This window comes from Pongo abelii, chromosome 16 (assembly GCF_028885655.2).
Source record: "Pongo abelii isolate AG06213 chromosome 16, NHGRI_mPonAbe1-v2.0_pri, whole genome shotgun sequence".
In the NCBI taxonomy this organism is placed as follows: Eukaryota; Metazoa; Chordata; class Mammalia; order Primates; family Hominidae; genus Pongo; species Pongo abelii.
The window spans coordinates 60,750,572-60,764,833 of NC_072001.2; the positions used below are offsets into that span (position 1 = coordinate 60,750,572).

General features: G+C 40.3%; 1 protein-coding gene across 1 annotated transcript; it reads left to right on the top strand.

Moving 5' to 3' along the window:
• The first annotated feature begins 1,296 nt into the window (after positions 1 to 1,296).
• POLR2M (RNA polymerase II subunit M) lies at positions 1,297 to 12,076 on the top strand. The gene is given in 4 exon segments (NM_001131405.1): positions 1,297 to 1,541; positions 3,291 to 3,932; positions 6,538 to 6,742; positions 9,059 to 12,076. Coding segments are annotated over 4 exon segments (1,104 nt in total). The 5' UTR covers positions 1,297 to 1,428; the 3' UTR covers positions 9,203 to 12,076.
• Positions 12,077 to 14,262: the final 2,186 nt, after the last annotated feature.

A 14,262-nucleotide genomic window follows, 5' to 3' on the forward strand; every position in this document is an offset into this window, starting at 1 on the left:
GGGAGGATAGATAAATGGTTGCAATTGTGCTCCCTGGAATAGCTTTGGAGTTTACCTAGATCTTCTGTCTCTTTGGGACAGAGCTGCTTGTGTTTATATAGCATCTTACACAGGATTGAGACAACTTCAATTTCCTATATCAAAAATTCGGGGGAGGGCGGTGGTTTTGGAGGTTATGGGGTTGTTCAAACCTCCCAAGTGACATCTGCTGTGATTGCATGTCTTCCTACTTTTTCCACTGGGATGCACCTCTGGTAGCTGAACTATAACGAGAAGGTAAAAGCTGTGTCCAATACCTATTAAGCTGCCTTCTTCTCAACAGCTGGGTGGGGGCGGGGGGAGTCTTTTCAACAATTTTACATATTCGGAAATAGGCCTAAAGTGAAGAAGGGGATTTTCAAATTGGTGTGTTGGAAAAGGGGCTGGGCTTTTCGGTTTGAAATCTGGTGCTGTCACTTACTGGTTTTGTGCCCTGGGAATATTTATTTCAGTTTTCATGCCTCTGTTTTTCTATAGGCAAAGTAGAAAATTAGAAAAGGTCCTCAACGAGTTTGTACAGCTGCTCCCACTGCCTCATCACCTCTTGTGGGCCTTTGGAAATGTATGTTGGAGGAGACATTTTGGATTGTTGCAATGACTTGGGAGTGCCATAGCACCTACCAGGCAGAAGCCAGAAACACCAAACGTCTTAACAATGCTTGAGGCAGTGCCACAAATGAAGTCCTTCTCCAAATGCATTGAGCCCCAAGAAGAATCGCTGATTCTAAGGAACCATCCAACTTTAACAATTTTAGGACGTCCCTAAGCTGAGCTAGGAGGCACCGCGCACAGGCTGGAAGCACCACGCACAGGCCAGAGTCTCCCAAATCCTGTCCCGCACTCTCTCCTACCTTATTAATGGCCAACTCATCTTTCAAGTTTCGACTTGAATTTCACTTCTCAGCTATACCTTCCCAGGTGCCCATCCCAACGTTACTATTATATTATAATTTGATTCTCCCTCCACCCGTTCCCCCCGCCAACTCTGTAAACCCCAAGTATAACACAGGACGTTGCTATTTGTTGACTAACACATAGTGTTTGGTGAGGTCACGCTGGCGCTGAATACTTTTTGTATAACCCGACGAACAGCTGATGACTGCATGAATGCTCACACAAGGGGAAAAGGCGCCAAGCCCAGGCTCCGGCGTCATCCGACGTAACTTCCGCCCTTCAACGCTCTTGCGGACGCCCCCTTCTCCCGGTCCGTGTTTGTTTCCGGCATTTCAATAAAGCTCGATTCGGCTCGAAGAAGACCCCGTTCTTCCGGGAAAATGGCGACTCCCGCTCGTGTCCCGGAGTCACCGCCGTCCGCGGATCCGGCGCTAGTAGCGGGGCCTGCCGAGGAAGCCGAGTGCCCGCCGCCGCGCCAGCCTCAGCCCGCGCAGAATGTGCTCGCTGCCCCGCGGCTTCGAGCCCCAAGTTCCCGAGGACTTGGAGCGGCGGAGTTTGGTGGAGCTGCGGGAAATGTTGAAGCGCCAGGAGAGACTTTTGCGCAACGAGTAAGCTGGGGTCCCGCGGAGTCTCCGCCAGGCTCCTTCAGCTCGAGCTCCCTGGGCGCTCCCCTCCCCTCTCGCACTCTGTTCCCTTCCCTCGAAGGTGACCTTGACTCAGTCACATTCGCTTCAGTCCTACGGGCGAGTGGACGGAGGGCTTGCTGCCGCAGAGCCGTGCCTCTTCCCGGCCAGGCACGTGTGCCTGCGAGGATAGCTCGGACTGAACGGCTACCTAGCGTTGCAGGGAGTTAGTAGCCCTTCGTTGGTTTTATTTACCCGGGGACTGTGGTGGTTCCATGAGTCTGCATTCTAAACCCTTTTGTCGCCCGAACCCCTAACCCATAACAAATTGTCAGCTTCATCTGGATTCTATGCTTACAGGAACCGCAGGAAATGGGAAGAGTGGGATATGAAGAGGGGTTTATTAGGCCGGGAAAGTTCGACCCTCATTCAGCTGGCTGATTTAACGGATTTTAGCAAGGGAGCCACGTGATAAAAAGTGATTTTGTTTTTTAGGCAGCTTTGTTCAGCAGCTTGTTGCAAAAGATGGTTTGAAGGAATAAAAAGCAGAAGACAGTAGGAGGATATTTTCAGAGAGGCTCCCCACGAGACAGTTGTAAGAAAGTGAGCTAGGAAGGGATTGGGAGAACTTTTAAGCATGGACTAATTTAAATGCAGTTGACAGAGATGGTTGAAGTTTCCAATCTGTATGGAAGACCACTAGCAAAAATAGGAAACTTCAGGGAGAGGAATAGATCCAAGGTTGATTTTACTTAGGGTGTGCAGAGTTGAGAGGAGAGCAGGACAGACATTTGGTTAATCGAAAACCAAACACTTAAAAGCTGGAGAAGTAGTCATGAGACTCAAGAAAGAGAGAACCCTGGAAAAATATAGAAAACAGGAATTTCAGCTGTAGAGTGTTGTTTAATAGTTGAAATTGTGGGGATGAATGTAGTGTCAAAAAGAACAGAGGACGTAAGGTTTAATTTTTTCTCTCCATTTATTGTTAAAAGGGAATCAGAAAAGGAACTCTGTCATCCAGCAAAAGGGACAAATAAATAATTGGTTGGGATCAAGACACGTGTTTTGACCTTGTGAGAATAGGTTTTGAATGTATAGCAGTGAATTAACTTTTTGGTCTCAGTACTCCTTTATACTTTAAGAATTATTGACATCCCAAAGAGCTATTTTATGTGTTGTATCTAGCGAAATGTATTTACTTACCAGAAATACAGCTGAAGTCTTTAAAACATAAGCATACACAAGCACACATTCTATTCTAGAACAATGATGTCATCACATGTCATGTAGCCTCTGGAAAACTCCACTGTACCCATGTGAGAAAATGAGAGGGAAATAACATCTTAGTATTATTATGAAAGTAGTTTTGACCTAATAGGCCCATCCCCACACTCCACCTCATCCCCAAATTTTGGAGATTGCACTTTAATGACTGCTGGTTCTTGGAATGTCTTATGTGATTATTATATGCTTAAAATACTTTTGCCGAAATTCTAATTTGCTGAGACAAATGAGGCATATATTCCCTATTCTTCCTGCATTCCCTTGTTTTTTGGGCTATTTGGATAATGACCATTTTAATTGTTTTATTCCTGTTTTGGGGCAGTTAGAAATCAGATATTTGACTTAAAAATCAGCTTTTCTTTCTTTGAAGATAATGCCTTGCCTTTTTAATGTTATATCTCAAGTTAAAAAAATGGCTGTAATGTAATAGTATTCTTTTTCATTTGACAGAAAATTCATTTGCAAATTGCCCGACAAAGGTAAAAAGATCTTTGACTCTTTTGCCAAACTGAAAGCTGCCATTGCAGAATGTGAAGAAGTTAGAAGAAAAAGTGAACTGTGTCACCCTGTTAGTTTAGACTGTAAGCTAAGGCAAAAAGCAATTGCAGAAGTTGATGTGGGTACAGATAAGGCCCAGAATTCTGACCCGATACTTGATACTTCATCACTAGTTCCTGGGTGTTCCTCTGTAGATAACATCAAGTCATCTCAAACCTCACAAAACCAGGGACTTGGACGTCCTACTCTAGAAGGTGATGAAGAGACTTCAGAGGTTGAGTACTCAGTGAATAAGGGCCCAGCTTCCAGCAACAGAGACAGGGTACCACCTTCATCTGAAGCTAGTGAGTATCACCTGCAGCATCGTGTTTCAAGTCAAGCAGAAGATACTTCCAGCAGCTTTGACAACCTGTTTATTGACAGGTTACAGAGGATCACCATTGCAGACCAAGGTGAACAACAGTCAGAAAACGCAAGTACTAAGAACTTGACAGGCCTTTCTAGTGGGACTCAGAAGAAACCTCATTACATGGAAGTGCTAGAAATGCGAGCGAAAAACCCAGTGCCCCAGCTTCATAAATTTAAAACCAATGTGTAAGTACTATCGGAAACAGGCCTGTAACAGGAACATGATATTTGTTAAACTCAAAAAGTACGAGAAACTGGGTGTGGTGGTTCTTGCCTGTAGTCCCAGGCTACTCAGGAGGCTGAGGTGGGAAGACAGCTTTGAGTCCAGGAGTTGTAGACCAGCTTGGGCAATATAATAAGACCTTTTCTCTTAAATAAGTCAGGAGAATGCTCTAAGTTCCGTGGGCTTTGTATGAGAACTCCTTGTAGTTAGGAAAGAACATGTTGTGGAAACACTGAGACCAGCCTGGCTTGAGTAGAAGATTCATGTTGAAAAATATTTAGTTTTGAAACCAAATAATCGACAAGGTCTTAAATAGCACATGGGGGAGTGTTAAATTTCAGGATGCTTAGCCAATATTTCATAATAAACACAGAGTTGGAGAGAATTTATTATGACTTCTTTTTTTCAGAACCATTTTTTAGTGTACGGCTTTGATTAGTGTACTATCAAAGTGTACCCTCTTTGATTAGTCTGTGAACTAATGGTAAAGCAATTGCAGGAGCTGTTGGGCTTTCCAGCAAAAATCATTTGCATGCTCACTGTATGCAAGCAAGCAAGAGGTGTTGTGGGGACATAATTAAGTCAAGATGGTTAAACTCCTTTGCCTTTTTGATGTTAAATCTCAAGTTTAAAAACATGGCTGTAATGTATACATGTATAATGTAATACAATACCATGTTCTTCAAGGAGTTTAAGAGCTAGATGAGGACCCAAGGTTTACACACTTGGAAAATAGTTAAGCTACATAATAATAACAGTTTCAGGGGGAAGGAAGCTGAGAAGAGGTTTGAAAAACTGTGACAATAGATTCAGGCAGGATAGGCAAAAACTCTGCTTAACAGTTCCTTGCCATAAATTTGTTTCTGAAATTTCAGGAAAAGTAAAATCTTTTTGAAAATAATTGCTATTTACTTGCAGCAAATGTAACATTCAACTCGGGTAACTGGTACCTTCCTATACTGTATTTACAAGTATGTAACATCAAAGTTAAATCACTACTACCTTTCTTTGAAAAACAGAAAACCTCTAGTGAAAAGTACCTGAAACATGCTTCTTTTTTGTTAGACTTTAATTCTACCCCAGCATTCATTTTAACCTCAAAACATTTTATTTCTGCTGTATAGAAAATCAGGATTATACTACATTAATGTGATCAAGTACTCTCTTGTGTACAGTGGGGTATCTTTCTTCACTTCCAGGATGACATTTTAGAAAACTAGAACCATCATCTAGTCAATAAATAAAACAAAGAATACATTAATCCCAGTTCTGTTTTATGGTCATTTAGCTGGGAGTGGGAGAAAGGTAAGGGAATAGTGATGAGGGCTACCAAGAATTCAGGAAGTTTAAGAGACAGGGAGCCTCCTGTATAAGTTAGAGGAGAACAGGAAAGGCAGGGCTTTGAGGAGTCCTTAGGCCATAGACAGGTAGGGATTGAGAGGGTTCCATGTGAGAAGTGCCTTGGAGGTTGGAAGGTGGGGTCAGGTAGTGTCCTTTGGGTCCTTTCTGCTCTTCCTTCTGCATACTCTTCTGGCTTCATGTATCACCTGGATGCTGGAGGCTGACCCCTGTCCACCTGTATCCCAGATCTTCCCAGAACTTTAGGTTTGCATAGCCAGTTAACCATGAAACTTAATCACTTGGGTGTTCCCAGGTACCTCAGCTTAATCATGTACAAAGTGGAACTGCTGTTTCTTTCCAAGGTAATTTCCATATTCCCTAATAGTGCCACCACCTTCTTCGTTTTCTTCCCCTAAGGTATCTTCCATTTTTGTCATCTCCATATCTGCTAGCCATGAAGACCTACTTATTTCTTTGATCTTCATCTCTGTAATTGTTCTTCATCTTCTGTCGAAGTGAAGACTGTCGTCTCTCTCGGGCTGTAATTGTGGCCCCTTCTACCTCTAGTCTTAAGTACCAGTCTATCTCCGCTGCTGCCAGAGTGAAATTTGTAAGATGGAAATCTGAACTTGTTATGGAGAACTCTTCATTGCAGTCTGGGCCTAGCCTACTTCCCAGCCCTCTTTCTAGCTGTCTTTTCTGAGTCTCTCTACCTTCTGTACTTTCTCTCACTCCCCTTGCTGGGATGCATTTCTCTCCTTACTTAACATGGTAAGCAGTTATTATTCCAAGACTGTTCAAAGCTTTTTCGAAACTTTTCTTACAGCCTCTCTGTCTCCCACTAGAACTGGCCATTTCCTTATGTTCCAATGTATCTTGTTGAGATATCTGTCACAGTACCTCTGGTATTATACTGCACTGAAACTTTACATGTGTATTTCTTTCTACTGGGCAATAAGCCCTTTTGCAAATGTTCTTTGAATAAATGAAAAAAAAAACAACACCTCCAGATGAAATATAAGGTTTGAATAAGGAAGGAAAAGGCAAAGAGCCTGTATGCACACAAACACACCCCTATTTGTTACAGCAATGAATACTGGTAAATTACTTACTATTACCTTTGGAGGAGAATTAATTGCTAAGGTAAAGGCCATTTGTGTGAATATTTTAAATGTGTCTACAAATAAAATAGTCTGATTGTATAACACAAGTTTTCCTTTCCATCAGGTTACCTTTTCGACAAAATGATTCATCTAGTCATTGTCAGAAGAGCAGGTCTCCTATTTCCTCAGAAGAGCGGCGGCGCAGGGATAAGCAGCATCTTGATGACATCACAGCAGCTCGGCTTCTACCACTTCACCATATGCCCACGCAGCTGCTCTCCATAGAAGAATCCTTGGCACTTCAGAAACAGCAGAAACAGAAATATGAGGTATTTGGGGTATTTTTTTTCTTGTCTGTTCGTTGGGTGCTGCTTACATAAGCTAGAATTTACTCCAGGTTCAAGGAGGAAGGAATGGAATAGAGGGGATTAAGTGCTTCCATGAGCTCAGATCTATGCCACTAGTTTTCAGAGAGTCATAAAGTTGCTAGAACTGCAGGAAGTAGCTAGAGATGATCACAGCTACCTTCAACATTAAAGTGGTGATTTGCCTGGAAATGTGGGGAGACTTGTAGAATTTCATGTCTTAAAGCTCATGTACCTGCCTCTTCCTGTTAGGATAGTAGTAGCATCACATCTCTCCCTTTCACCTTGTAAAACTCATGTGACAGCTTCTCAGTGGTAGACTGTAACCCAGACCTCTTGTTAGAGAATGAGGAGAATGTAGTTCCCAGGCTTCCATCTCCTGCAGTACAGGGGACGGCATAGAAGGAGTGGGAGGGTAACGCTGTGTAGCCAGCAGGCAGTGAGACACTGCTTCAGAGCATAATCCACAGGCCCATGTGAAGAAAGAAATATCTCCTGCTTTTGGCAACTTAATCAATTCTGCATAGCACTTTGTTTCCATGTGTTTTGCATTGAACTTTAAACGTGTATGTTGAGAGTTTGTATACAGAATAATGGGATGGGAGAAAATAAGTGTGAAGGACCATAGGGGAATAGAAAAGTTTAGAAGTATTTAGTAATAATTTTAGCCTCCAGGAGAACAGTATCCCGTCTCACTTCCTAGGTATTGATTAGCTAGATTTTAGTCAGGTACTAGTGCACCAACTAGTATAACACCAGGCTGTTCAGGAGTTCGAGACCAACCTGGGCAACATAGCTAGACTCCATCTTTACCAAAAATTAGCCGGGCATTGGGGCATGCAACTGTGGTCCCAGCTACCCGTGGGGCTGAGGTAGGAGGATTGCTTGAGCTCAGGAGGTCGAGGCTGCAGTGAGCTGCAGCACCACTGCACTCTATACAGCCTGGGTGACAGAGTGAGACCCTGTCTCAAAAAAAAACAACAAAACAGGCTGTTAATCTGCCTTGGCTTTTCATAAAAGCCTTGGCATGGATTGGCATTTTCAAGGTGCTCTTTTTGAAAAAACCCATTTTTCTTTCTCTCAGTGCATTAAAATTACTGTCTAGTTAATGACTGTAGCATTGAGGAAGTGTTTATTGTCTCTGAGCTCTTAAATGCCCGTCCTAAGATATTTTTAGGTTGAATTAAACCCTTCATCTTTAAATTGTTTTTTTTTGGCAGAGAAGTTGTAGTGGTAATAGCTCCCACTTTTACTATTCATGGCTTGAAGAGGAGGACATCAAGAAGTTCAAGAAAGCATGAGAAAAGGGAAGAACTGAATTAGGAATGACATTGCCACCTACCATCAGATGGTGGTGAAGTCCTTGGGAGTTTTTAAGTACATTGCCAGTGTCTGAAATTTACTTGGACTTTTTATTGGATACTAGTTGCTGTAGGACTTTATTTGGAGAGGAGTAGTCAGCTTTTTAGTATTAATTTCTTGATTTTCATTTTGCTAATGAAGTGTAATTCCCAAGTCTAGAAGTCATCATTGTAATTAGGGAAGAAGGTCCTATCAGTTGTAGAAATCTAGACAGCGTTAGTCTTTTTTTTTTTTTTTTTTTTTTTTTTGAGACGGAGTCTCGTTCTGTCACCCAGGCTGGAGTGCAGTGGTGCAATCTCGGCTCACTGCAAGCTCTGCCTCCCGGGTTCACGCCATTCTCCTGCCTCAGCCTCCCGAGTAGCTGGGACTACAGGCACCCGCCACCACACCCGGCTAATTTTTTCTATTTTTAGTAGAGATGGGGTTTCACCATGTTAGCCAGGATGGTCTCGATCTCCTGACCTTGTGATCCGCCTGCCTCAGCCTCCCAAAGTGCTGGGATTACAGGCGTGAGCCACTGCGCCTGGCCCCAGCATTAGTCATTTTTGACATTTGATAGGTCAAATTGTTATGTGAGTGTGTATACATGGGCATGTGCCCACATATTTAACGCATCTGTATTTATAAGTATTGTAGTGCTAAGCTCATTACTCAGTTTCTTATATAGAGGAGTGTATTTCACTGCAATGTTGTATATTAACAGAGGTCAGTAACTTCAATTGTAGCAGGCTGGTGGCTGTCAGAAGCATTACCCAGTTGTGTCTGATAGGGCACAGCCATCAGGCTCGTATTGCCCAAGGGAGCACTCAGTGAGGTGTCAGTGCCCCTCTTATTGCTGATTCTAGGTAACTTCCCATTGAAAAATTGTAAGGCAGAGATGTGAACGTGTAACTTTTTGCTTTGCTCTTTGTTTTAAAGGAGATGCAAGCAAAGCTCGCAGCGCAAAAATTAGCTGAAAGACTGAATATTAAAATGCGGAGTTATAATCCAGAAGGGGAGTCTTCAGGGAGATACCGAGAAGTAAGGGATGAAGATGACGATTGGTCCTCTGATGAATTCTGAAGATAATCTCCTAAATCACTGACGTTGAGATGTCATCATCTTACATCAGACTTTCTAACTAGTATCAAGATCAGTGTCAGATATTGTTGAGGGAATAATTTTATAAAGTTACACAAAGGTAGTTATAAACAAAAAGCCCAGTTTGTCTTTCAGAAGATGACTTTCATGTGCTTGAAAAGTTTAATATTTGAATATTGTGTTTAACCACATGGTATTAAAATTTTGCAATATATTGTGTATTGGTCTGGTATTTTAGTATATAGTAGAACATACTTTTTTTTCTTTAAGCCAAATGAAAAGAGGTAACTTTGCTTTTTTCCTTATTCTTACCTATCAAATAGCATTTATTACATGTTTTTCAGTGAAATACTTAGTTGTTCCAGGCACCTAAAATCAATTAGGAAGACATAGTTCCCTTCTTTTTTGGGTAACGAAGGGAGCAGTCTAAAGAATTGTATGCATGTTTGCATGGGGTTATTGAGACACTGGATGTGAAATATCTAGGAAGACATGCATGGAGAATGCTCAACAAATGCTCTTCTTCTGTCTTCCCTTAGGAAGAATGTTATCTCTCTTCTGATTAGGAAGGACTTCCGTTTTGAGTAGATGCTGGAAGGTGGAGGTTTTTTTTGTTGGTTTGTTTGTTTGGTTTTGTGGTTTTTTTTGTTTTTTTTTTTTTGAGACGGAGTCTTGCCCTGTCGCCCAGGCTGGAGTGCAGTGGCACGATCTTGGCTTACTGCAACCTAGGTGGAGGTCTTTTTAAATAACCTCATGTTACTTCAGGCAAATCTGGTACAGGAGAAGCCCAAGCTAACTGAGCTGGGTGAAGGCTTATGCATCACCTGGCTTGAGTTCCTTGCTGTCACAGATGATAGGTTCATGTATAGAACATTAACGTTTGGTAAGGAGAGCATTTTTTTGTTGTTGTTACAATTGAATTGTCAGTACTTTACTTTTTTCCCCCCAAAGAGGCATATATAGACTGCAGAAACTTCAGTCTCATATATAAATGTTCATGTCATTTTAGAGGATTATATGGTTGTCTCCAGAGAAATTAACTTACATTATCAAAAAATTCTTTGTCTAATATATTGGAGTATTTAAAAGTGTTGAAGAATAAAATATTAATTAGAACAACTTCAAATGCTAAGGTGATGTTTTACCGGGACTTAATTAAATACAACTTTTTCCTTTTGAAAAAGACTGTTCACATTTGCTTCCAGGTGTAGTTATTGCTTTCATTCCTTACCCCCCTCAAGCAAATGTGAAAAGTATACTGACCTAAGATTCTCATTAGTTTTAGTACTAATAGTAAATGACTTCACAGCGTAAAATTTGATGTTATTTCTGGAAAGCTAGATGATACGGAAGAGTTCATGTGCCTGGGCACACAGTTCCCTGTAATCCTACCATCTAGGGAGATAACCTCTTAACATTTTGATGTTGTGTTTTTGCTTATTTTTCTATGCATAGTTAATACATTTATATTCTCAAAAATGAAATCATAATGTACATTGCTTTGTAGTCTGCTCTATATATTGTCAACATGTTCCCATATTAAATATTTTGCTTTTAGACAACATGGTATATGCTAAAGCATGGGTATACCATAACTTTAAGATTGATTTCCTGTTCAGCAATTTGATTATTTATTATAATGTAATCTGTAAATAGTGATATGATTAACATCTTAATCACATCTATACAAAATGACTTATTTCCAAAAGATACCGCTGTAGAAATGAAATTGTTAGGTGAAAGTGTTTTTTGAGAATCTTTATATATATCACTCACTGCAGAGATCATGTTCATTTACATTCCCATTAGCAATATATCCAGCACTCGGAATTGAGAATTACTACTTAAAATCTTTGCAAATTGAATAATTACAGAAAAGGGCTACATTTAAAATTTGTGTTTGTTTTTATTACTTAGTGAAGGTTGTGTTGTTTTTCATATTCATTGGCCATGCTATATTCATTCTTTTGAGAATTGCTCATTCGTATTTTTTCTGTTACTTGCTTGGAGAATTTGCTCTTTTTTTGGCTTATAAGTTCTTAAGAATGTCCGTCCTTTGTCATATGTTGTAACTTTTTTTTAGCCTTATTTGTCATTTAACATAGTTTGTGATATTTCAGTGTAGACGTTGTTTTCTTTAGGAGTCTGCCTTTGTGTATGTGCTTGAAACTATTTTTGTAATCCAAGAATGGATAAATGTCCTTATTTTCTTCTAGTATTTTCTTATTTCACTTTTACACCTGTCTTGAAAAGGAATTTAAATTTTGTTTATATACATTAACTAAATCAATACAAGTTTGGGGTGAAAAGGAAATTTTTAATCCATCTCAAATGTATTTGGGTGTATTAAATAAGGTAGGGATTTGATTTTATTTCGAAGAGTTTATCAATTGGTTCAGTATCTGAAACCACCATTTCCCCTCTGATTTGTAATGCTATTTTTATAGAATATTAAATTCTTATGTGTCTTTTGTGTCTTAGGCCGATTTCTGGGCCTTCTGGGTTTTTTCCACACTGTCAATAATTATCGCTTTAATTGGTGTTAATATTTGGTAGTACACAGGTTCTCCCTTGTTTTTTTAAATTTTGTGAAATATAACTTATAAATAAGTACTTAAAACAGAGTTTAATGGGTAAAGCAACAGCTGTGTAATCACAAACTAGATGCAGAGGAGGTCTTGCCAGCACTCCAAAATCTCTGTGTATCCCCTCTTGACACTCACCGTTTCCCCCAGAGGTAACTATCCTGACTTACGGAATTCTCCCTCTGTCCTTTTAAGAATTATTTTACCAGTTATGTGTATAACAGTATGGTTTATGTTTTGCTCACTTTTGACTTACATAAAAATAGAATAATACTGTATGTTGTGTTTCGTGTCTTTCAACATTGCATATAACATTCATGTCACATGGTGTGTTTCATTGATATTTATTGCTGTATAATGTGTCAGTTCATTAATACCACTATTATTCCACTTTGATGAGTACTTTGAGATTTTCAGTTTTTGGCTATTATAAGTAATGCTTCAGTGAGCATCTTTGTGTACTTAAACATGTTTCCATAGGATGTGTACCTAGAAGTGGAATTGCTCAGTTATGAGGTATGCATACCTTTAAAATTTTGTATTCCCACCTCTGCTTCCATGAGGTATGAGAGTGCTTGTTCATCAACACTTGGTGTGGCCAGATTTTAATTTTAGCCAATATGATGTTTATATAGTAGACGTTCATTGTGTGTGTGTGTGTGTGTGGTTTTTTTTTTGTTTTTGTTTTTTCCTTTCTCTTCTGAGATGGAGTCTCGCTCTGTCACCCAGGCTGGAGTTCAATGGTGCGATCTTGGCTCACTGCAACCTCCGCCTCCTGTGTCCAAACGATTCTCCTGCCTCAGCCTCCTGAGTAGCTGGGACTACAGGCACATGCCACCACGCCCAGCTAATTTTTTGTATTTTTAGTAGAGACGGGGTTTCACCATGTTAGCCAGGATGGTCTCGATCTCCTGACTTCGTGATCTGCCTGCCTCGGCCTCCCAAAGTGCTGGGATTAAAGGTGTGTACCACCACACCCGGCCTCATTGTGGTTTTATTTTACCTTTCCCTGATTAGAAATGGCATACGAGCATTTTCTTATGTTTATTGGGCACTGGATTTCTTCTTTTGAAAAGTGCCCATTCAAGTCTTTCTTTTTTTTTTTTTTAAAGAGACAGAGTTGTTCTGTTTCCTGGGCTGGGCAGGAGTGCAGTGGCATGATCACAGCTGACTGCAACCTCTGACTCCTAGGCTCAAGGGATACTTCTGCCTCAGCCTCCTGGGTAGCTGACATTACAGGCAGGAACCACTGCCCTGGACTCCATCTGAGTTTTTTCTTTTTCCATTGTGTTGTGTCATCTGTTTTTTTCCTCACTGATTTGTAGGATATATTCTGGAGACTAATCCTCGGTATTCAATCAAATAATTTGGTATTTGGTTGGCTATATTTGTTGGAAATATCCTCTCCTTTTGGGGGATTGTTTTTCATTCTCTTATTTTTTTTTCAGAGATGGGGTCTCACTATATTGCTCAGGCAGGTCTTAAACTCCTGAGCTCAAGTGAGCCACCTCAGCCTCCTAAAGTGCTGGGATTACAGGCATGATCCACCACATCCAGCCCTCATTCTCTTCTTGATGACTGATAAATTCTTAATTTTAATGGCAAATCTATCTATTATGTTTAGTGCCTTTTGTGGCTTGTTTTAAGGACTTTTCCTATCCTGAAGTCATGAAGATAATCTTTTATCTTTAAAAATCTTTATAATTAAAAAATGGTTTATAGTTTTGCCTTTCACGTTAGGTCTTTGATTCCACCTGGAAGATACTCATGACTGTGAGGGAGGGTTCCTTCTGGACAGCCCTGGTGCTAGCATTACAGAGTGCAAACGCAGTCATTCCCAGCTGCTCCTCCGTGCGCTCCTGCCATAGATCAAGCATCTGTATATGTCTTCTGGATTCTTTCTTCAGTTCCATTAACCCATTTGTGCTAATACTCCATTGCCTTGTTTATGATAGCTTAATGATAACGCTGGATCAAGGCCCGGCATCTTATTCTTAAGTGCCTTGGAAATTTTTGGCCCTTTGCATTTTCATATAGATTTTAGAATCAGCTTGTCATGTTCCATACACACAAAATCCTTGGTGTAATGCAAATTCTTTCTCATTCATTTTCAAAAATATGTTTGATATTCTGTCATTGATTAAGTTTTCTAACAATCTATATATTGAAATTTAGGAGAAAGGGGATTTGGAACTTTGCCCTTGACTAAAGTACATTAGACTTATTCTTTCTATGCCGATGACTATTTTTAGTTTCTTTGAGTTAAATAGAAAATTCAGAATGCTGTTTTAGTGTGACTACCTGAAGTATTGTGTAGTTTTGACTGAGGAAAAACTGAAGAGAAGGGACTTTTTAAAAAGTCACATTTAGATTTAAACTGGGAAAATGGAATGAATGCAGTAGTTGTGAACTCTTGCCTTCAATTTTCAAGTGACTATGTCTAGGGAAGGAAGGAAG